This window comes from Drosophila bipectinata, chromosome 3R (genome assembly GCF_030179905.1).
Source record: "Drosophila bipectinata strain 14024-0381.07 chromosome 3R, DbipHiC1v2, whole genome shotgun sequence".
Classification (NCBI taxonomy): domain Eukaryota; kingdom Metazoa; phylum Arthropoda; class Insecta; order Diptera; family Drosophilidae; genus Drosophila; species Drosophila bipectinata.
Window position 1 is genome coordinate 6780988 of NC_091739.1, and position 23640 is coordinate 6804627.

General features: G+C 45.1%; 5 protein-coding genes across 5 annotated transcripts in view; 2 read left to right on the top strand and 3 right to left on the bottom strand.

The window, feature by feature from the left end:
• Mur89F (Mucin related 89F) overlaps positions 1 to 16959 on the top strand; it is a 50438-nt gene extending 33479 nt beyond the window's left edge. Inside the window, exons 5-6 of the mRNA XM_043212030.2 lie at positions 10184 to 16068; positions 16128 to 16959. Of these exons, the coding sequence (XP_043067965.1) occupies positions 10184 to 16068; positions 16128 to 16415 (6173 nt within the window). The 3' untranslated portion in view covers positions 16416 to 16959. The remainder of the gene's footprint in view (positions 1 to 10183; positions 16069 to 16127) is intronic.
• Positions 16770 to 17665, bottom strand: LOC108128896 (tRNA-specific adenosine deaminase 2). The gene has a single exon (XM_017246760.3). The coding sequence runs from the start codon at positions 17557 to 17559 to the stop codon at positions 17077 to 17079; it is 483 nt and encodes a 160-aa protein (XP_017102249.2). The 5' UTR covers positions 17560 to 17665; the 3' UTR covers positions 16770 to 17076.
• A 100-nt stretch (positions 17666 to 17765) lies between these two features.
• Positions 17766 to 18854, bottom strand: Smug (Single-strand-selective monofunctional uracil-DNA glycosylase). The gene is made up of 2 exons (XM_017246759.3): positions 18528 to 18854; positions 17766 to 18448 (listed from the first exon to the last, which is right to left on the bottom strand). The coding sequence occupies exons 1-2, from the start codon at positions 18846 to 18848 to the stop codon at positions 17918 to 17920; spliced, it is 852 nt and encodes a 283-aa protein (XP_017102248.2). The 5' UTR covers positions 18849 to 18854; the 3' UTR covers positions 17766 to 17917.
• Positions 18855 to 18930: 76 nt separating this feature from the next.
• Det (baculoviral IAP repeat containing deterin) lies at positions 18931 to 19699 on the bottom strand. The gene is made up of 3 exons (XM_017246761.3): positions 19463 to 19699; positions 19230 to 19409; positions 18931 to 19163 (listed from the first exon to the last, which is right to left on the bottom strand). Exons 1-3 carry the CDS (start codon positions 19598 to 19600, stop codon positions 19032 to 19034), a joined length of 450 nt encoding a protein of 149 aa, XP_017102250.2. The 5' UTR covers positions 19601 to 19699; the 3' UTR covers positions 18931 to 19031.
• A 249-nt stretch (positions 19700 to 19948) lies between these two features.
• Positions 19949 to 23242, top strand: m-cup (ankyrin repeat protein mann-cup). Its single transcript, XM_017246663.3, has 6 exons — positions 19949 to 20646; positions 20861 to 21183; positions 21353 to 21983; positions 22048 to 22591; positions 22652 to 22780; positions 22838 to 23242. The coding sequence occupies exons 1-6, from the start codon at positions 20453 to 20455 to the stop codon at positions 23060 to 23062; spliced, it is 2046 nt and encodes a 681-aa protein (XP_017102152.2). The 5' UTR covers positions 19949 to 20452; the 3' UTR covers positions 23063 to 23242.
• Positions 23243 to 23640: the final 398 nt, after the last annotated feature.

Genomic DNA, 23640 nt, shown 5'->3' on the forward strand with positions numbered 1-23640 from the left:
AAATATCCATAAACATTTATATAAATTCATTTTCCGCTCTGGCACATAAAATACCCCCGCATATATATGTACATACTGGGGTTTTAAAAAAAATTGCAATCTCCCGATTGTACGTTTGAATTTCGGGCAGTTTTGTTTGGTTGGGTGTGCGGTGCGGTGCATCGAACAAATGAAAACAGCAAAGGCACCTGCGGCCTTTGGTGAGCAAAAACTAATTATGTATCTGTCAAAATCGAACGAGCAAACAATGCCTTCCGCTTGTTTCAGTTTGTGCTGCGAATACCGCATATAAATATTATTAATTAATCTGATAGGTTGACTTTAAAAGCTTTATGAAATTTAATTGAATTACTTTTCTGGTTTTACCTTCACCCACAAATTAGGAGTTTCTATTCTAGTGCTTTAGACGCTTAAAAAGTTTTACTTAAAGCGTCACTGAACAATTTAATTTATCCTTCCATTAATCGACCATTTCTCGACCTTTATTGTTAAATAAAATTACCACATTCGACGACCCAAAACTGTCAATAAAACTGCTTATTGCACTGCCGCTTTGACACATTCTGTGTTTTTAATTTAAAAGAATTCTTTAAATATTTGCTTTCAAACGTTAATCGCCGAGACAGTTGAGCCGTGTGAAATATCGCACTTTAAAGCTGCAACATGTACATCCAACAACAGCATATACGTATATTTGCATCCAGGGAGAGGCAAACACGTCGCAAACTAAAGTTGAACAATTTAAATATCAGTTACAAAATCGCACACAAACAATGTCACACCGAACATGGACACCAATATCCCAATTCCCAGCACCTGAGCTTACCCCTCATACCTGATATTTTACCAAATTTGACTCCACCTCGAATCCCATGGATGGCAACAACAAAATCCTCAATTCGACTGGCACATACAAAGTGGCAGTGTCGAAAAAAGATGGACAAAAATATCCTGAACGAGATATATATTTATCAAAACTAGTAATCCACTTGGTGTTTGAAAAAATGCAATTCGATTTGGCGGGGCTACGGCTCGCACGTGATACCCATAAACGGTTTAAAAATCAAAAATATCCCGAACGAAGCGTCTGGCGGTCGCCAATCATGCGAATTTTATTGCAATATTGCGACAATTTTTATTAAAATTTTAGAATTTTCAATTTATTTAGCACTCGAGCCTGGCCGAACAGGCCATCGCCTTCCGTATCGCAGTGGATGCCGATTTTGCTCTTTGATTTGTTGCAGCTGCGTGAAATTTGGTCAGCAGATATTGGCCAGTCCCGGATCGGACACTGTACGTGATTTGATTTCTCTTCACATGCTGAATTCTTTTCGTTTAGTCAGCACAATATTCCCGTTAGCAAGTCAAAGTATACCGCAGTTACGGGAATTTGAAGGATCCCATGCATTTGGTTGGTCATTTAAAGTGCAGCTCCACAAATCGAAATCGAATGGCCAGCGAAAGCGAGACTAATAGAGTTCAAATTGAATTGGCCATTTCGTTAACATTTTCTATGGGCCAACTTCAATGTTTATCGGCCAGACAGGAAACTGTTTCCCGAGGAGAGTAAATAGGAAATAAAATGTAGGGGGTAGCGAGAAAAGAGGCCAGCGAAAGCAAATTTAACATTTCCAGAAAAATAATTTAAACATTCAATCCGAATTAAGAGTTATCTAAGTCTTGTAAAAAAACTAAATCATTTATATTTAAGTTTGAAAATCATCTTTAATTAATTTAATTTAAATCTTGCATTTCATTTAGAGGAGGATAATAAAATTTCGTACTCAGTCAAGTCATCTAAAGAGTATTCAGACTTAGCTTTCAAATACTCCTAACCTTCTTTTGGATTTCCCTTTGGCCGCTTCGCTTGTCAACAAGCCGATAAGTTTTGCTGTTTTTACCTTCCCAGTTGGCCTGCATCCTGTGCGCCAGCATCCTGGCCAGCCTCTCTGTACTGTCCTGTGTTGACCCAGGCAAATGCTAATTTTATTATGACAAATGCGCCAAGTCAGGTAGAGACTTTCCTTTTTCCAGCATGTTCCTCCGCAATCCTCCGCACAAGTCTAGACGACCCCGAGCTCATTCCACAAAGAGGGCGCAGCTAGAGGAGAGGCACAAAGTCTCATTTATTACGAACGCTAATCTAACAACAATCTGCAAAGTGCTTCAAGTCATTGGTTCGTTAGCTTTGGCTTTATAAACGATGCTCCTGGACTTATCCCACAATCAAAATCAAGCTACCGTCTTACTCACAACAGCTTCTAAATCACGCCCCTCATGGGGTCTCTAATTGAAAATGATCACCAGGTTTCCGTTCGGACCCTCAATTACGTTGGTCAGAAGGCGAGCTTAACCTAAGTAGACAGTTTGTTGGTTTGTCGAACAAGGCGAACATGCCTCTGGAAAAAGAAACCACAACTTAGGCGCAAATTGCCGCAGAATGGAGATCTCGCAACCAGTTGCGGATGTATCTATGTGTCTGCACATGCGTGCGAGCTGTTCCTTCTACTTCTGCCTCTGCCTCTGAAATCTTGCCCCCCGACCACACTTGTCAGCTGTAATCTAAATAAGCGATTTGTCTGTGCATAACTTTTGCCCAAGAACAAGACACCAGCCACAAGCTAGGATATACACTGTCTGTTCAAGCATTGAACACTATTTTTTCTTAAGTTAGAGTTTCAAGGGATCGGACCCATGAAATATGAGTCAAACAGATGGTTCAAAACCGATCCCCTGCAGCCTAACACAAACAAATACATAAGTGGTGCGCTTATCGCACTGGAGAAAGGGTCGCATAGCAGGTCAACGTGCAGTGCGTTGATAAGTAGTTTTAAACACATAGATTTAAGAATTTCATGTACCGTACTTATAAGAGAACTTCACCGAATAAAATCAGTTTCCATAAGGAGCTCATTGGAGTACGACCTTTATTTTGGGGCTCCTCTTAACACTGTCAGAAATTAAATATAGCTTAACCGCTCCGGGGCTACGATTTTACAGAATTTAGTTTATTTGAACAACTCTCTTATTTCCGTGTACTTGCCACAGAAATCTCAGTCGTTTGCAGAACTTGAAGTTAACAAATAATTTGTATAATTTATTCAAGGAAATTTCCTTTTCTTGTTTTTGTTCAAGAGGCGGAATTTACGAGGCGATAGCCTCTTATGGCCAACTGATTTATCGGGCCAGGAGTGGAATTCCACTGGGTAGGGTATCCCAGCATAAATAATTAACACGTGCATAGTTTGGATTGCAATTTGCAACTGGAGGCTTGGATTTTTATGGCAAGCAGTTGACTCTTTGATTGTCCAGTTGAATCTCAAGATGCTGCGACTCTATTCTTTTCTTGGAAACTGAGAACTTCCGGAAAGTTGTCGAGTGTGAGACTTTTGTGATTCTCAAGAAGTTCACTGTCTGCGCTGGAGCATTTAAAAGAGTTTAATTGTTAATTCATGCTTTTTACCTGCTTTGTTCCTTAATGGTAATGACCTCTTCTAAGTCCAACGACAGTTCTTCAGGCACGATTTGAGCTTTTTCACTAAGGAACTGTCCCCTTATTTAAGCACCTGAGGCCAAAATACTACATGCGAATGTGTGGCTGCTGTGGCGGAAGATTTTATTATTATTGACACAAAACTAATGCAATACAAAAGTTTGCTCAAACATAACACCACCACAAAAACAAGAACAACTTCAATTGGAACAGCAATGCCCAAGAATTTAGTATCACATCAAGTGCCGGCTGCAGCTGCTTTGATTGCTCTTTGGCAAGTTTTTGGCCAGCTTGCCTCGACTGGGTGTTTCCACAAATTCAACTAATTGTCAGCAATTCATTTGCCAAATATACGTAATAGTTACTTTTTCTGCATCAGTTGCCTTCCCTTTTTGTCGTATATTTTCTGTAATTGGAACAGTAGAAAAATAAACATTTTTTGCTCTGTTTTCTAATTTACTCGGATTCTTGGGTGGCGTTGAATCAGGTATTCTTGGTCCGGAATTCTTTAAATAACTTTATTTCCTTTATTTCAATTTATGAATTTTATATTGGACTCAAAGTAGAAATTATTTTAGTTATATTCATGTTCATAATAAAATTTTCAATATAAATTTTGAATAATTAAAGTACCGTTCTCGATACTTTTTTAAAAATAAATTTGTTAGAAGACCCTTTTTCTGTACAAGAAAACATAATAGAGGTCGTTGACTCCTTCAGCAGACTCCTTTTGCACATCCTTTAAAGCATGTTGCCCTATTTGCACTCGTACATGTTGTAATTGTTAGTATTCCTCTGGTATTGTAGAAGCTTAATTGAAAATATTGTGAATGTACAACAGTGTATATGGCGCAGCGTGTGTGGGCCCCTTTGTTTGGGCGTGTTTAGCTATAGCTGGGAGCATCTTTGTGCGCCACTCCCTAAATGAAATTAATTGAAGGCCCCCGGGCCTTCAAGAACACACTCCCTTCAATTGGCAAGAAAAGTTGTGCCATACATATGTAACTTTTTATACGCCCAATATCCGGCGGCTATTGTTGCAGTATGGCGGAGCCGTAATCAAGCTAAGGGTATCAAAGGTGCAAGGTATGAGAGGGGGGATGGCTGGAAAAGTGGCGTTTTTCAATATGGGCGAACAATAGCTAAAAAGTTGATCAATTGTTCTAGGGAAAGTTGGCCAGAGAATGCATATGCTTGGCTTCTTAAAGGTCGAATTTCAATGTCTTTGTTCAAGCTAAAAGGATCCAGTATCAGCTTATATCAGGCATTATTATATATGATTTTCCTACATTATAATACAAGAAATTAAACTTTCCCCAAATTAAATTTCAATAATAGATGGTGTTTTTGTATGTATGTTCATATTTACTGACCTGCCCAAGGTATATGTTTTCTTAACGAATAAGACAAGTTTTAATCACATTAAAGTTGGAATAATAAACATATCGACACAAAATGCAAAATTAATTTCATTCGCCGTACTTCGAGATAAACCCAAAGTAAGTGCGAGTGTAAACGAAGCACGAAGCTCTCCTAATGACATTAGCTTTCACGCAATGTGATTAACTGTCTGGGTAAATTGAGCAGCAAACAAAACATCAAGCTGCCTGGCACACAATTCATTACATGACCAACTTGGCCCAGCTCCAGCCCAGCTATAGAGCAGAGGTGGCAGGGGGCACGAACTACCTGCTAACACGCCATAATCCTGCAGCAAGGACATAATATAAGTCGGTCAGCCTAGCGAGCGGTTTGGGGGAAAACTCCAATGATAATAATGCAGCCCCAAGCAGTTCGCAGTGGCGCCAGCGCCAAATGAAGTAACTTACCAGAGAAGCAACTGACCAAGGCACTCCCGCACAGGATAACTGGACATCGGACACTGGGCTAAGTCCCGCCTAAGACGAGCACGTACCAGTTTCGAGGAAGTTATAGACTGACCTTCACCTTTATGGCTTTCTTTGGCGAGCTTACCCACCCCCATGGCCCATCCTCTTTGGCCACCCAACTGTAAAAGCCTTTGCCTTCGCCACTGCCGTTGCCGGTTCTTTCATCATAATTTCAGTTAGCAGCAGCAAAATGGCCAACATTGTCTCTGCGCGTGTCCTTTTATGAAGCCCGGGGACGATGTAGTTGTGTGTCTATATGCAATTAAATTAAATATTAAACTTAATTACACAAGGAAACTAACACGCCAAGGCAGCAGAAGCAGCTGTAAGGAACAGCACTAAGAAATCGGGTGCTCCTTGGTCCTGTCAAATATGCCCAGCGCCAGGCCTCAATAATGCAGCCAAGAATGTAGGAAATAATGAAAGTCAATTGTCAGTCAGGCCATCGCTAGATTTTTGCCACCCTTAGCCTATCTTTCGTCCTGGGTCTTGAGTCCTTTTCCTTCTGCCCAGGAGACCTTTCCAATGCACTTAAAGAAATACAAAAAATAATGCAGAAAAAAGTTTTTTAATTTAATTGGGCCTAAAAACAACTGGCTGATAAAAAGAACTAATGAATTATTCATTAAACGTAGTAGCCTTTTTGGAGTGTATTTTATTTTTCAGTGTAAAGTAGTTTCATCGCCTGAAACCGTAATGACAATGTTGCTTTCATTTCGTGTTCCTGTTGCCTGCTAATTGAATTTAATGTAGTTTAATTGAGACGAACGTGATTGTAACTAAAAGCGCTTTATGCTTAATTTACCGGCACGAGGGAAAGTCCTGGGTACGATACAGCCGTGGTCCACCGCCCCGGAATCACTCTGAAACGATGAGTGCCGATGCCTCTAAATAGTTCAAATTCAAATTAATTGCTCCAAGTTGAAGGCAACACCCAGCAAGCTGGCTCGAGTTGGGTTTGTGGGGGAAAGGCATTTAAATATTTAACATTTTCCTGCCAGCTGTCGGCAGCTTTTCCGACAAGTTTATCCACCGAAGCCGCATCGCAATGAATAATGCATAGTGGCGATTGTGTCACACGCTGCGTATGAGTAATGACTGGAACTGTTGGCCGGGCGAGAATGGGAATGGCGACCAATCGATGCCCTCAAGGACATTGCCAATATTAAAATCTGCTCGAGCGCAACGCAGCGCGAAATTCAAATGCATCTGGCGCATCGCATTCGAAATCGGTTGGCGAGAATCTAAAAATAAGAAAGGAGATTCTAAAATGAAGCCAGACAGATGCCAGAATTAGCGAGGAGTTCACTCATTTTTATTTTCTGTTTCATCCACTGCAGCTGTCAGAAAGCAGCAGCCCAGGATCAGAGAGTGGGGCAGGAGCAGGCGAGGAGCACGGGACATGAGCCGGAGCAGCTGTCATCTTAGAGAGAGAATGGCTAAAAACTGTCAAGCTGCATAATAAATTGAATTTCCTGTAGCTGGTCATTTGCCACCATGAAATTTGAGCTGTAGACCGGGTAAAATGAAATGGGCGTGGCATAAACATGCACTTGAAATGAAAATACTGGCGAGGACTACCACGGCCAGAACGGTCAGTACGGCCAGTACGGCCAACACGTACATACAGATAGTACGTTTTCCATTCCCAGCATAAAGGCGCAACGGCAAAATGCCACCAGAGGCAAATGAAATTACCGAGTTGCCAACCCGACGATGGCCCAAAAGCTCAAAAATCCAAATATCATATTTACAACTTGCAACTACAAGCCCCTTGGGGAGTTTCCCAGCGCCACAGAGGGACCGGGGAATAGAGAAAAACAGAGCCGGAGTAAAGGATTTTAAGGGATGGGACAAACGGCTAATGTCGAGCTGCTAACTGACATTTGGATTTGTGCTTTTTTTATTGCACTCGCCATGTTAATACAATCAAGTCACCGAACCATGTTGGGAGATGGTGATGTTGTTTTGAGCTAGGAATCGAGCAGAGTAAAGTCAGTCAAAAATACACCAAAACATTTATCCTTTAAAGGCATTTTAGATGAAACTAAAGCTCTAATAAATGAATAGATTATTTTAGTAGGTCCATACCTCGCTGAAACTCCTGAAATTGAGCACTGATTATAATGACAAAACTTTTAATGACTAATTAAGTAAAATTCACTCTTCCTTCCTGCTACAAAATGGTACAACCCACCGAACACACACCAGAAACTGCCCGCAGCTACAATGGCACACTTAAATGTCCCAAGTTGGTGTTTTGTGAAAACCTCCAAAACAAACAACCATTAAACAAAAAATAACAAAAACAGTGTAACCGAAAGCACAACTAAATTACAGATGCCCTGTTGGGGTAAGATCTGCCAGCCGCTGGAACGAATCATGTTTTCTATTTATCAAATTAAATTTTAAATAACAGACATTGCTGTTCAACGAAGCAAACTCAATGACAGCTAGAGCTCTTAACGGCCCAAAAGGGATGATGGTCAATGGGAGTGGGAGGGAAACATAAAACCGCACAAACCAGCCGCTCAATAAATATTTAATTATCAAGGAAAATAAAGTGAAAAATACAAATCACTATTTGTCATTTTTGCCAGCTGGATGGCTGCCTGGCTGGCCGGCAAACTGGCCACGAAAATTATGCCTACAGTGGCAGAAATTGTGCAAAAAAGAAGGAGACTATAAAAATAGAGGGAATATTTACCGAGACTATATGTGTGTGTGCTTATGAATGCTTTTATAACTAAATTTTCGTAAACCGTAACGTGCTTAAATGTTCAAAATTGAAATTTTAATGCAACAACCTGGGGAGGTTGCTCGCAGATGGGGGAATGTGGACGCTCTCTCGGTGGGGTGGTGCGTGGCAATGGCAATGGCATATCCAAAACTATTTGCGGCCATGCTCTGCGGTCAGATTGTGGGTAACCCATGTTGCGCCTGCTCCCGGTTGGCAGATGCCAGACCATATATATCTGCATACCAAGGGCATTGGCGGGGTGGCCGGGTTGCAGGAGGGCAGAAGCTCCGTGGGGCAACGCATAAGTTTGTGGTCGCAGTGGCGCGTCCTCTCCTTTCGTTTCATTTTGCATAAGTTCTAAAGTACACATCATATATAATTAAAATCGTAAAACGGTCAATTTTCCCTCAACGTTGGAGGGCGACGACAAGGATCCACCCCATGCCCTCTGACCCTGTTGCACACACACATCCGCCCAGCTCCAGCAATTCCTCTTCCACCCCGGGGCATCCGCCATCTGTGTAATGGGTTTAGCATTTTTGGGCTTTCGTGTACAAATTGAAACTTTATGTTTGTTTGCCAACGAGCAGCGAGTCAAGCCGTGGCCTGTGAAGCGTTATATTAAATTAGTATACTGGATTGTGGGTTACGCGGACGGCAAGAGGTTGCATTTAAAATTTAAGCTTCCGTTCATTGATGCAAATAGGCATCATGAAGTTAAATGGCAGCAAAGGGTTGAACATTTTGCAGAACAAATAGGAATTTTAATTTAATAGAACAATAAAAGTCACTTGATTTATTTTAGAATTGCATAATTGTATTCTAACAGGGAAGCAATGTTTTTCTAAAGTGGCTTTCTTTGTAAGCAACGTTTTTAATTGATTTACCCTTTTGCTTTCTGAAAAATAAACTCAAAATAACCGAGAATGAGATAGTTATTAGATTAAAACATTTATACATATTCATGTGGAGGCATTTTAGAGAAACGTTCCTGGAAACTTTCTTGCCCATTTCACCTCAGTGTGGGATGCAAAGTTTCCATAAATCTTAGATACTTTTTCTTCGTACAAACATTCCTGCCCGCTCTGCTTAACCACATTTGGTATAATTAAATTTTATGGCCATTAAATTCGGCAATTTTCATAAAGAATATATTGCCTCCGGCCATTTTAGCCATAAACCATTGGCCAAGGCTTACATACTCCAATAATAATAACCCAAAAAGGAGGGGAAAACCCCAAATCAAATATATCAGACAGTGACTGATGTAAATTTATGCCTAGACCCGGTCTAATTTTTAGCCGCGCCTTTGCAATGTTCATGACCCCTCGTAGTCCCCCTTAGATTTTCGTGGGGAAATACTTACCAAAAAAAAAACTGTAAAGCTTGGTAAAAACATCCCGAAAAAACACACACTCACAATTCATTTTGAAAATGAATTTGTTCCGCTGTAACGGCCATAAATGCATTTAAATTTATTGGAAGGCAGCAGAGTCTGCGTAACCAACAACAACGAAAACCAGAAAAAAATCCAAAATAAGAGGACTCTCGCACATTGAATGACAATAAATTATCAATTTTATTTTGACAGCGCGAAAAATCCAGCAACGAAAAACGAAAGACGAGTGCGCAAAATGTCAAACGAAATTGAGCAAAATATATATATGTATAGATAGATGTGAACATTCTATGTATGTCCTATATGCATATATTATATGCAGGCTAGAGTATTTGTAGCAGGAAGTTTCAGTTCAATGGTTTGTTCCAGCCGGCGATTTTAAATTGCCAGGATATATATCTTCTCGGAAAAACGCATGTTAATTGTAGATGGAAACTCTTCAGTTCGGAAAAAATTAAGTCAAGAGGATCGAATGTTAGTCAGTTCCAGCATGGGCAATTGATTACATAAAAGCTTTGGGCCAACAGTACAGAAAATTGTAAATAAATTGATTTTTTATCAACAATAAACAATTATACCTTAAAGTTCCATTCTTTTTTTCACTTTAATTTTAAGTTTTATCGAAAAATCTGACGAGTCCCTTACTTGTTCATTCTTTTCAGAAATTCCATCGCCAATGGACCTCTCAGACGTAGCTTTTTACTGTCCTGGAGAGGGTTTGTTTGCAGACGACTATGATTGCCGGATTTATTATCGTTGCGAGCGGCGGTCGGGCCAATACATTAAACCTTACCTGCTGGCGTGTCCGGAGGATGCGGTCTTCTCCCGCACGCTGAAAATGTGCCTGCCGCCCGCAATGGCCGGACGCGATGAGTGCGTGGATCAGGTGAACGAGGTGGACGGCAGCATGGAGTTGGGGAAGTGGGAGACGGACCAGGACGTCTACGAGCAGGATGACCGTAATGCTGTGCTTAACATGGCCGTCACACCTGCGGCCAATGAGCTGCGCTCCTACGCGTCGGCACATCGTCTGCCCACGAATTATGGCCTGGCAGGACTCAGTGGCGTCTCTGTCATATCCTTCTCCAGCTCCTCGTCTCTGAGAGCTGCGGACGCTGGGGAGGAGGAGGGAGCAATAATTTGCCGAGATGATGGCTTCATGAGCGATCCCAGCGACTGCACCGTGTTTTATCGTTGCATCTCGAATGGACGGGGCTATAACAAAATCGGCTTCCGCTGCTCGGACGGCACGGCGTGGGACGAGTCCCTTCAGTCCTGCAACCACATGTTTGACGTACGTGCCAACGGTGGCTGCCGCAACCAGGCGGAACCCCAGAACGATGGTTATTATGCTGGCCAAACGTCAACACAGTCGTCGGAATCCAGTTACCAGAACTCAACCTCCAGCAGCCAGCAGAGCTCGTCGACCAGCTCCTCCAACTCCTCCCAGAGCTCCAGCTCCACATCCAGCTCCAACTCCAGTTCTAGCTCCAGCCAGGAGTCTTCAACATCCAGTAGCAATCAGCAGTCCAGTTCCACATCCAGCAGCAATCAGGAATCCAGCTCTGGTTCCAGCAGCAATCAAGAATCCAGCACCAGCTCCAGCAACAATCAAGGATCAAACAATAGCGGCAGTCAATCATCTAGTGGCAACCAGAACCAAAGCTCTGGTGGTAGCCAAAGCTTAGGAAGCAGTCAGTCCTCTAGCAGCAACCAAAACCAAAGCTCGCAGGGCTCTGGAAGCAATCAAAGCTCCAGCAGCAACCAGTCCTCGAATAATAATCAGAATGCCGGCAGCAATCAAAGCTCCAGCAGCAACCAATCCTCTAGCAGCAACCAGGCTTCCAGTAGCAACCAATCCTCCAGCAGCAATCATGGCTCGTCTGGCAATCAATCCTCAAGTGCTTCTAACAACCAGACCGTGCCCACCAAGTGCGAAGATGAGAACACCTACATTCCCGATCAGAAAGACTGCGCCAAGTTCTACAGATGTCGACTGGATAAGGAGGGAAACTTGGAGCAAGTGCCTTTCACCTGCGGGCCAGGCACTGTATGGAACCAAGTAGATAAAGTATGCGACCTACCCACTGACGACCAAAAGAAGCAATGCAACATACAGTCGGGCTCGTCCAGTGGCAGCAGCAACTCTGGAAGCAACTCTGGCTCCAACAGCAGCAATCAATCTTCTGGCAATCAGGGATCATCCAGCAATCAGTCTTCAAGCTCCTCTAACAATCAAGGCTCATCTAGCAATCAAGGATCATCCAGCAATCAGTCCTCAAGCTCATCTAACAACCAAGGCTCATCTAGCAATCAGTCTTCAGGCAACCAAGGCTCGTCAAGCAATCAGTCTTCTAGTAACCAAGGATCATCTAGCAGTCAAGGATCGTCTAGTAACCAAGGCTCATCTGGCAGTCAGTCATCCAATCAAAGCAGCAATCAAGGCTCATCCAGCAACCAATCTTCTAATCAAGGCTCGTCTTCATCTTCTAACAACCAGCAGAGTTCATCGTCCAGTAATCAGAGCTCTTCGTCCAATAATCAGACCTCATCCGCTAGCAACGAATCATCCACTTCCAAGCCATCTAACCCTGATGGCGAATGTCAGGATACGGAAACATACATAGCCGACAAGAAAGATTGTGCTCGATTCTACCGGTGTGTGGAAAATGGCAACGGTGGCTTCAACAAGGTACCTTTCGACTGCTCCCCAGGAACTGTATGGGATCCTGACACGAAGGGCTGCAATCATCCAACTGATGTCCAAAAGGAACAATGCAAAGCCATGGCAAGCGGAAGTGGCAACTCTTCCAACCAGGGATCTTCATCCAATCAGGGATCATCTTCTAACCAAGGATCGTCCTCTAACCAGGGCTCATCTTCAAACCAGGGATCTTCATCCAACCAGGGATCCTCCTCCAACCAGGGATCTTCCTCCAACCAGGGATCGTCTTCCAACCAGGGGTCATCTTCGAACCAGGGATCTTCATCCAACCAGGGATCTTCGTCCAATCAGGGATCGTCTTCCAACCAGGGGTCATCTTCGAACCAGGGATCTTCATCCAACCAGGGATCGTCCTCCAACCAAGGTTCATCATCCAACCAAGGATCGTCCTCTAACCAGGGATCTTCATCCAACCAAAGTTCATCTTCCAACCAGGGATCGTCCTCGAACCAAGGATCCTCTTCCAATCAGGGATCGTCATCGAACCAAGGATCATCTTCCAACCAAGGATCTTCCTCGAACCAGGGGTCATCTTCGAACCAGGGATCTTCATCAAACCAAGGATCATCTTCCAACCAGGGATCCTCCTCCAACCAAGGCTCTTCTTCCAATCAAAGTTCATCATCCCAGCAGTCTTCGTCCTCTTCAAACCAGTCATCTTCCTCATCCACTGAAGGATCTACTTCATCAACTACCCAGAAACCTTTCAAACCAGCGGAGAAATGCGAGAGCGAGGAAACATTCCTAGCAGACAACGAGAATTGCTCAAAGTTCTATCGGTGCGTGGACAACAATAAGGGAGGATTCTCAAAGGTTTCCTTCACCTGCCCACCAAACACCCTGTGGGATCCCGAAGCCAACAGCTGTAACCATCCAGATCAGATCCAGACCAAGCCACTCAAGTGCAAAAAAGTTGTGAATCAGGGTGGATCTTCATCCAGCAACAGCAGTTCTAGTTCGAGCAGTTCCTCGAACAGTGGATCATCGTCATCGAACAGTGGTTCATCCTCTAGCAGTGGCTCATCTAACCAAGGATCCTCGTCCAACCAAGGTTCTTCTTCCAACCAGGGGTCGTCTTCCAACCAGGGATCTTCATCAAACCAAGGGTCTTCCTCGAACCAAGGATCATCTTCCAACCAGGGGTCCTCATCCAACCAAGGATCCTCCTCTTCTACAAGCGGATCCTCCTCATCATCTAGCAACAATAACAATCAGGGTTCTTCGACGTCATCTTCTAGTTCTTCCTCCTCTAGCAGTAGCTCGAATCAGGGATCCTCATCAACCAGCAGCAGCAGTTCATCGTCCTCGTCTTCCTCAAATACGCCAACAAACTCGAACCCCTCTGAAAGCTGTACCTTCAATGGACAGTTCATTGGAGATCGCAACGTCTGCGCCAGATTCTATCGTTGCGTGGATAATGACAGAGGTGGCTTCAATATGGTGGCCTTCAACTGCGGCCCTGGTACTGTTTGGGATGCCCAAACCCAAGCTTGTAACCATCCTTGGGCTGTGAAGGAGTGTGGTGGCACTGCTCCGGTTACGCCTGCAACTTCCACAGCCAGACCAACGGCCAGGCCAACGACTTCTAGACCACAGCAGCAGCCAACCTCTACCTCCAGGCCCTCAGGTTCATCTACGACTCCTCGTCCCAGTTCCCGGCCTACAACATCCTCGCCTTCATCAACTAGTCAGCCAACTTCTAGTCCGGTTACCCAATCCCCCAACACCAATGGCCAATGCAGATCAGAGGGCTTTATGGCCGATCCCAACAATTGCAATAAGTTCTACCGTTGCGTTAGTAACAACAAGGGAGGATTTACCGCCATCCCCTTCCAGTGTGGAGCTGGCACCGTTTGGGACCAGGACTTGCAGACATGCAACCACAATTTCAACAACTGCAACACAGGGCAAGACACCACGCCGAAACCGCCTTGTGAGCCAGCCACCAACGGAACAACCACGACCTCTGAACCAGTAACGTCCACAACACCTAACCCAACCACCACGACAACTAACCCAACCACCACGACCACTCAACAGAGCACCACAACTGACTTGCCAGATGTCCCCACTACATCTTCACCACCAACAACCACGACAGAATCGCCAATCACGACCACAACTTTAGTGCCACCCAGCACCACAGATATGCCGACCACTACATTGATTTCTTCTACAACAACCCCGGGCAATACCGAACAGGAAACCACAACATCGCCTGTGACAACCACTATGAAACCACTGCCAGCGGGTACGGAATGCACGGGCGAGGGTTACATGGCAGATCCCATAGATTGCCGCAAATACTATCGCTGTATCAGCACCGGATCCTCGTACCGAAAGTACAACTTCACATGTCCGAAGGGCACTGGTTGGAATGAAGATGTCCAGACCTGCGACTACATGGAAAACATACCCAGGTGCTCAAATCTGCCGACTGAGACTACCACCCCGGCTGAAGAGTGGAAGGATCCGGGCACCACAACGCCACAGCCTGAAGGACCTCCCACCAAGCCAACAACTACTAGGGAGCCTTCAACCGAAACACCCACAACCCAGCAGCCTGTGACAGATAAACCCACTTCGAAGCCCACCACGAAACCAACGACTACAGAAGAGCCCGTTACTAAGCCGCCAACAAAGCCCACGGAGAAGCCGACGACTACAGAAGAGCCCGTAACGAAGCCGCCAACAAAGCCTACGGAGAAACCCACAATGAAGCCGACGACTACAGAAGAGCCCGTCACTAAGCCGCCAACAAAACCCACCGAGAAACCAACCACAACAGAGGAGCCCTCGACTGGTACCCCTGGCTACAATCCCACTACAACGAACATGCCGGGATACCCGCCTACCACCACTGCCGAACCTACTACGGTACCTCCAACTACTACCAACGAACCAGCTACAACCACAACCCAACAAAGCTCTGAAACCACCACAACTGAGGGGCCAACCACCACGAATCAACCCGAGCCCCAGCCCAACTATAACTGCACCTCGGAGGGCTTCTTCCCCGATCCTGAAGACTGCCGCCGGTACTACCGCTGCGTGGATGCGGCCAAAAATGGAAAGTACCAAGTCTACGCCTTCAAGTGCGGCAAAGGAACAGTCTGGGACTCTTCGACCGAGACGTGCAACCATGCAGATCAGGTGTCAGGCAATTGCTCCTCGGGGCAGACGACTTCGCCAGGAACCACGATTGAGCCTGAAACCACAGAGAGCTCAAGCACAACTGGAAGCACTGAAGCCACCACAACAGTTAGTACTGAAACCACTACAACCACAGGAACTCCTGAAACAACGACTACGCCGGGAGGACCAGAAACGACCACTTCAAACGCCACTGAGACCACTACCACCGCTCCTCCTGAGACCACTACCACTGCCACTCCTGAGACAACCACCGGTGGCACAACTGAAACCACTACGAAAGCTCCCAAGCCAGAGACCACAACCACAAATGGACCCGAAACTACGACAAATCAACCTACTAGTGAAACAACAACCACTGAGAGTCCTCAACCAACAAATCCCGACACCAACACCACTGCACCCTGTCCACCCACCAGTCCTGGACAGAATGTGTTCGTCTGCCCCACCGGATTCCGAAAGCATCCCGAGAAATGCGGCATGTTTTACCAGTGCAGCGAGAGCTCGGATAGCAACGACCTGAACATCGTTGTCTTCCAGTGCCCCAACGGAACTGTCTACCAGGACAAGACCTGCAGGTGCGGAAAGCCCCAGGCTGATGACAAATGCAACAAGGATATGAAGAGGACCACTAGTCTGTTTGAACAGGAACCAAAGCTCCAGAATGTGGTAAGTTGTTTTGGTGTTAGACATTCTTCAGCAACTGATTTAATACATCTTTCCTTTAGGTACAAATTAGCTCCACCGCGCCCCTTTGCCCGGATGAGGGTCACTTCGCCCTGAACGAAGACGAGTGCGGACAGCTATTCGTGAAGTGTGGCTACTCCGAGCAGACAGGACGCATCGAGGGTCAGATCCACCGCTGCCCACAAGGATTCGCCTACTGGAACGTGAGCCGTCGCTGCGAGCCAGCCCGGAAGCTGCTCAACTGCACTCCAACCACCTACAACGTGGGAGGCAACGTGCCGTTGGAGTGGCTCAACATTGGCCATAGACGCCGCAACCTGCGCATTTAATTAGGATTAATATAAATACTAAGTAACAAGCCATTGTTTGTTTGCTCCGCTAGCCGCTCAAGCCAGATTATTAAGACAATCGTATCCGAGTGCCACAGCTGGCGCAGCAAACGATCGAATTGAAGATTTAGCTTAGAACATAGGGAAATTAAAGTATCTTAGGTCTGTGTTTAACCCTCAACATTTGCAGTCTTAGCGAATACCAATTTAAATGATTATCTTGCATCAGATTTAATATTTTAAGATTAACGAACAAAAACAATTAACAAAGTCTAGAGATTGACTTCTAGTGCTGGAGGGTTAAATCGAATACTGGTGTTGGACTGAAAGCGAACTTGAAAGGAAACAATATAGTTTTGGGTAGTTTTCCGACAGTGGAACAGGCACAGCCTTAACTACACACACGTAAATGTTGTAGCTTTCATGCAGTAATTGTATTTATGTTTATAGTTTAAACATACGTTCTGAACGCCATACATATATATATTATATTATACCTTAAACTACGCTTAGAGTTTATAATAAATTGAAACATATACAAAAATCACCAGCTGCTGCTGAATCTTGACACCTTCCTGGCGTGGACTATTAAGTTAAGCGTTCCCATTCATTTCCTTTCCCTATTTTGAATTAGTTGATGGTCCTGCTCCTGGACGACCGTTTACTTCTTTCTTTTGGCTTGGGGAGGAGCGGCCGGGTTGTCGCCTTTGTAGAACTCCTTGAGAAGGGCCATCGCCTCGTCCGCTCGTACGCCGCCAGTGATATCGATGCGTTGACCCACGACAGCAGCAACGTCAACCACAGTCTTGCCACCGAAGCGGTCGTTTTCGCAGCCGTAGATGATCTCCTTTACGCCGAGGGTGTGGAGTGCGGCGGAGCACATTATGCAGGGTTCCACGGTGACCACTACCGTGATCTCGCTGAACATTTGACGGGCCGGTAGACGCTTCTCCCGGCAGTAGGCCAGAGTGGCGTCGATGCAGATGAACTCGGCGTGGCGAGTAGCATTCCGGTGGACGTTCACCTCGTTTCCGCCACGTGCGATGACCTTGTCCCCGAGTACGAACACGCATCCCACGGGCACCTCGCCGGCGTCACGTGCCCGCCGCGCCTCTACAAACGCTTCCTCCATGAAGGCGGCCATTTGGCATGGAAAGACAATCTTCTGAACTTGGCGAAAAGTCAGTCAACAAAAACAAAAGACGTCGGCACAGCTCTCACTTCTCTGCCGCTTTGCAGCACTATCAGCCTTGCGAACAGCTGAAACGTTGACACGCTTTCCAACACCGATTTAAGGGGATATACAATTTGGGCGAATAAGAAAATGCATTCATTCATTCAAAATAATGAATGACTTTTCACTCAATTTTTATATTTGAATTTTTGTACTTTTCATCGTCTCTTAAATGTACTTTCATTTTAGAAGTTGGCTAGATGTGATCTTTAAAAAAGGCAGATAGTAACTATTAGTTACTATGTATATTGTTAAGATTTGCATGACTTTATGCCTCATTTTTCATGAATGGCAACAGCTTGTGCTCCTCCAGAAAAGCCTTTGCCTTCTCAGGCCAGTTGGTGTTGTTCACGGATCGAGGACTTGGATGAGGTAGAAGGAGCACGGAAACCGAAGCCGACTTGCAGTAATTAGAACCTTTTAAAATGTCCCGCACATAGTTCCCTACTGCCACAACTACCAGCGGCTTCAACAAAAATAGTTCCTCATCAAGGGCCTCTAAGCAGTATTTTCCCACTTCCTTTCTATAGGGTCCTTTCAGCTCGCTGGGAGTCAGATTTTTTCCAGCCTCATCGAAAAATGCCAGAGGGCAGAAGTTGTGGACGAAGCACTGCTTTGAGAAAGTTTCCATATTTCCGGCCAGTTGCAGAAACAGCTCCCAGAGGCGAACGCCGCTCGGCTCCTCCGTAGGACAGTCCAAACCCAAGACAGGACGTTTGGGATGCTCTATTGGAGGCTTACCCACAATTTCATTAAGCTGCATTAACACTTTCACAGTGCGTACATTTCCAAAGGGTATCTACAATAGCATTGAAGGAAAGAATGTTCGATACAAGAACATCCTACTTTATAATTAAAGACCATTAATCCAAACTTACACCAGTTTGACACATTCCATTTGGCCCAGGGTTCATTCCCACAAAGATGAGCTTCTTGGGTCCACCTAAGTAACGACGCAAATAGTCGCAATGCAGCTGTGACGCATAGACTAATGGATTATAAGTGCAATTAACGTTCGGCGGAAGATGGTGAATCATTTGATCCAAACTATCATTGAGCTTTGCCTCGATGTTGAAAAACTGCTGCCACAGGGGTTGACCAAACAGTTCCGATGTTGCACCTTGACCTGGCAAGGCCAATCTCTTCCTTTCCTCGCATTCCAGGTTCGCTTTCTGTTTCTCCAACTTGCGTTTCAACATGGTTTAAACTGATTTGACCGTTGCGCGAAATAAGGCGCAATTTGATAAGTTTATTTATAATCATCCAGGGCAGAAAAGAATGTTTTTGTTGGCGTTGCCACCCAGTTTTATTAATTTTGCTTTGTTTACTATTATTCTAGTCACCTATGTAGTGGTAATTGTTCAAATAAAAATATATGCGGGCTATTTCAACGGATGCACAAACTCCTCCTTGCGGTCCTCGTTGTCTCGTATAAACTTTTGTTTAAATGTCTTGCAGCTTTTCTGAATATTTCCCTTGACGACGGTGCCCAGGATCAGGAGGAATTGAGAAATCTGTGGAAACAGAATACCATTTTAACATGTAGTGTATTTATTTAAAAACAAATTCATTTAACTTACGGACAAGTCCTTTTCGGCCGTGCCCATCTTGACGAACTCGCACTGTGGAGCGTGTTTGCGGTGCTCCGACCACGGGTCATCCTCGGATTCCCAGCCATCAAGCGTCTTTCCGCAAACAAAGCAGGTGGCTGTGTCGTTCTCCCTCTTCGTGCCAGTCCAATAAAACCCAGCTTCGGCCATCTTTATGGGTTTTTAGTTAATTTGAGAAATAAATGATTAAAATCAGTTCTTGCCTTTGAAATGCTGCACGTAGATTGCTCGGGAAATGGCCAATCCTTGAAGCTATCGATGCGATGCTGCTCGAGAAGGTTTAGGTTTCGGAAGGCCTCCAGCTTATTGTTATCAAGACTCGCTACAATATCGTTGGCCATTTCTTTGAGTTAAATAAAGAGTTTCTATTTTCTCGGCTTGAGCGGAAATAAATACAAATTGGCTTGCTTTTTGAAGAGCGTCTTTGAGAGTTGCCACATAACGCGGGCAGTCGCAAACGGTCTCTCTAAAATTTTACAGAGGTTGGCCACTATCAAGGTGTTATTATAACAAATTTTATATATTTAATTTACGATTGTACAAATAAAAATAGTAAATAGTAAATGTATAAATGTATAAATAGTAAATTAAAAAAACATGAAATGTATACAATAAAAAGTTATCGAAACTCTGTTAAGTAAGCCTAAGATATGGCAACACTACCGCTGCTGTTAAAGCAGCTGTTTCAATTATTGTCATCCAAAGTTGTGTACACCCTGTTTAGACGTTAAAGAGTTTTGCTGACTTTTATTTATAAACAGAAAACACGGAAAAACATGGTTAAATGTTAACGGACACACCCACACCGACACCAATACACTATCACACATCGTATTGTTGTTCAGTTTTACCAAATAGTTCCGAATTTACCGCGAAAATCGAAATATTATGCACCCAAGTGGCACGCTGCGGCGCACACAAAATTGATTTAGAAAAGAAAAAGCGAACCCAATAACAACAAAAAAGAAAGTAATCGGATCGGCCTTGGGCAAGAGAAAGAGGCAACCCAATTTGGCAGATAGTAGGTCACTGCCGCAGCAGGCTGCCACCGCACAAGGGGCAGTGGCCCAAGGACATTCAGGAGAACTTTCTAAACAGCAACAACAAACACATTCAGCCAGCCCCACTCACACCCACTCGCAGAATCATAGTCACAATCAACCAGACATTGGCAATGATACGGTGCACTGGCAATGCGCTCACTTGAAGGCAGCCGTCAGGAGCAGGACCTCGAGCTGGAGCTGGAACTGCCCCGAATGGCAAACGAACGCAAGCAGAGCAGTCCCAAGGTGGAGCTGACCAAGCTCAGCCACGAACTAATTGAGGAGTGTAAACGCAGCCAGGAGGACTCGCTGCTGTCGCGCCACCTTCGCCACGAGCTGGAAAAGTACGTCACATCCTCCCACCCATTCAGGCGATTCCCTCTGGGAAGTTAAATGGGCTATCACTTACTTTAGTAAGCCCCTAATCTCGGGGGCTCTATGCTAAGGGCGCTTATCAGTAGCGGAACCCTCGAAATCATTGAACTTGCACGTGCTGCCCAGGGTTATTTCCGATCTTCCAATCCGACACTCAACCTTAACTTTTACCTTAACCCACAGGCTGACTCGCGATTCTCGTCGGGAGCTGGTGCGAAAGCAGCGGAATGGTTGCGCCCCCCTGTTCATCGCGTGCAAGCGAGGAGCCGTAGTCATAGCCGAGTACTTGATCACCATATGTGAGGCGGATATTGAGCAGAGAGGGCACTTTGAGGTCCCGGAGGACAACAGCTTTCACTATGTTACGCCCCTGTGGGCAGCCGTTGTCTCTGGAAAGTTGTCGATGGTCAAGTACCTGGTTCGAATCGGATGCGACATAAATGCCACATCGGATTCAGGATCTACGCCCGTGCGGAGTGCCTGCTACATGACCCATGTGGACATTGGTGAGTGTTTAGTCGAGCCGTTTTGAGGTGTTCCAACACGCAATCCCTTCCTACCATTGCCATTCAAAGGAACTTTCTTCAACATCTGCTTAAGTCTCACAATTAAAAGTTTCCCATTAAACAATTTAATTTCCAAACACCAAAAGTTTAAAACCCATTTGTATTTCAGTCAAGTTTCTTGTGGAGAACGGGGCCGATATCAAGCGGCCGAACATTAATGGTGGCACCTGCCTGATTAACTCGGTGCAGTCGGTGCAGCTATGTTTGTATCTGGTGCGCAAGGGAGCGGATATCAATGCCCGCGATATTCAGGACAAAACGGCTCTGCACTATGCGATTCAGGAGCACCGACTGGACACCACCAGGATGCTGATTGAGCAGGGCGCCGATCCATATGCAAAGAGTCGTTATGGAGACGATGCTCTGCGCACCGCTTGCCTGAAAGGAGCCCATCAAATCTTCGACTTCCTGAAGAAGGAGCTCAACTACACGGCGGCCAGGTTGGCAGAGGCGCACGAGCTGATGGGGTCGACGTTCCTGGACGAGCACAACGAGTCGCGCGTTTGCATCCTACACTGGCGCATGGCGCACCACATCCGGGCCGCGTACACCCCGTACATTGAGAAGAACCCTCAAGTTCCGCTGCGGACGGCCTACGAAAATGCAGTGGAGTTCAGCACGCTAGAAGAGCTGGACAACATTGCCACGGACATGGATGCGATGCGGACCCAGAGTCTACTCATTTGCGAGCGGGTGCTGGGACTGACCCACAAGGATATGCTGTTTCGGCTGACATTTAGGTAGGTTCTTAGAAGTGGTTAGATGCTACTTGGAGCTAATCTCATTCATAAAATTGTGTTCCAGGGGCGCGTCTTATGCGGACTCACTGCAGCTGCAGCGTTGCATCGATCTTTGGCGTTTCCTGCTCGAGGTTCGCGTGTCCAACTGGTCCATTTTGCACTTCGAGACTTGCTTTGCGGCCCAGGCACTGGTGCGCTTGATGCTGGATCTGCACGTTCAAAACTCCAGCCACATAAGAAGCGATGCCAGGGCCAGGTTCGTGCATCAGGACAATGTTCTGCCGCGGTTCGAAGACGTCCTAGGAGTGTTTCGAACTCTGGCGGATAGCGCCATTGTTGTGAAGCATTTGCTGCTCTTGCGTCCAGTTTTTCGGCGCCAGCAGGAGAACTACGATCGCGTTATGAGATGCCTGGCGCACCTCATCTACCTGCTGATAAATACCGTCCACACGGAAGCCCAAAACAAGCTCATCTACCAGGCAATCCATGAGACTGTGGTTGTTGGCAACCTGCGCAGTGCCAGCACCGCCGATACTCTGCTCCACCTCTGCGCCTCGCGGCTGAACGTCATTAAGAGCGGCTACATCACCGATGACAACTTTGCTGATGTGCGTGAGACTTGAATTCTTGAGTTAATGATATTCTAAAGAGTACATCTCGCCTTTTAGAAGACTGTGTTCCCGAATGCGGATGTCATCAAGCTGCTCATTGAGTGCGGCGTCGATGTCAACATTAAAAACGAAGCCAAATCCACGCCCTTGCATGTCGCCTGTCAGCCCTACAACTATGACAATGAGGTGATTAATAATATTTTTTAAATAATTGTGTGTTTTCAAGCCAATTTGTTGTTACAGATTGTTCACCTGTTGCTCAAGTGCGGAGCGGATATCGATCAGCCGAATCGCGCCGATAAGCGGCCCTACGACTTAATAGCCTCCAATCCCACCAGCACCATTCCGCTGCTCAACTTCGTGACGCTGCAGTGCTTGGCAGCGACCACGATCAGTAAGCACCGGATTCCCTACCACAACCAGCTACACAGGCAGCTCGAACAGTTTGTTAGAAACCACGAACCGTGAACCGATAAGAGGATGGTGGAAGTGGAACCTCCATTGGGAGCGAGTTTTGCGTCTATGTCTAATGTCAAAATTGATAGTGTCTGTTTCCATATTTCGGCCGTGTCAAAATTTTCACTAGCGATTACTTTGTCTCGCTTGATTATAAATATATACAGATATCTATATCTATTGTTAATTCGGCTTAACGTAGTTTAAAACTAAAAGCGAGATGAAGCAAAAACAAGTGAACAGAACAAGCAAGAAGGTTAAACGATGAACGTGATATTAACAACTATATATATAGAGAGTGTATCTGAAGAAAAAAATTGAATATTTTAGAGATCTTACAAAGCGAAAGCGAAAGGCGAGGGTTAACTGTGTACTTAACACCATAGTTCTGCGCTGCTGTTTGATTATTAGATTATTATCCTAGGGATTGCGAGAGAGATTGCGAAACTCATTGTAACGCCAATAAAGTTTACACATTATCTACATACATACATACAATTATGCCTGATTATATACTATACACGAATATATATACAGATATATATATATATGAGCATATATACATACAACTAGAATAACTAATTGAACAC

Excerpts from the sequence above, each read along its gene's own strand:
- LOC108128896 (XM_017246760.3), bottom strand. The coding sequence starts at position 17,559 with ATGGCCGCCTTCATGGAGGAAGCGTTTGTAGAGGCGCGGCGGGCACGT.
- Smug (XM_017246759.3), bottom strand. The coding sequence starts at position 18,848 with ATGTTGAAACGCAAGTTGGAGAAACAGAAAGCGAACCTGGAATGCGAG. Across the intron at positions 18,449-18,527 it reads ATGGAATGTGTCAAACTGGT|ATACCCTTTGGAAATGTACG; the intron begins GTAAGTTTGGAT and ends ATGCTATTGTAG.
- Det (XM_017246761.3), bottom strand. The coding sequence starts at position 19,600 with ATGGCCAACGATATTGTAGCGAGTCTTGATAACAATAAGCTGGAGGCC. Across the intron at positions 19,410-19,462 it reads CTACGTGCAGCATTTCAAAG|ATGGCCGAAGCTGGGTTTTA; the intron begins GCAAGAACTGAT and ends AAACCCATAAAG. Across the intron at positions 19,164-19,229 it reads CGGCCGAAAAGGACTTGTCC|ATTTCTCAATTCCTCCTGAT; the intron begins GTAAGTTAAATG and ends CTGTTTCCACAG.
- m-cup (XM_017246663.3), top strand. The coding sequence starts at position 20,453 with ATGCGCTCACTTGAAGGCAGCCGTCAGGAGCAGGACCTCGAGCTGGAG. Across the intron at positions 21,984-22,047 it reads CTGTTTCGGCTGACATTTAG|GGGCGCGTCTTATGCGGACT; the intron begins GTAGGTTCTTAG and ends ATTGTGTTCCAG. Across the intron at positions 22,592-22,651 it reads CCGATGACAACTTTGCTGAT|AAGACTGTGTTCCCGAATGC; the intron begins GTGCGTGAGACT and ends CTCGCCTTTTAG.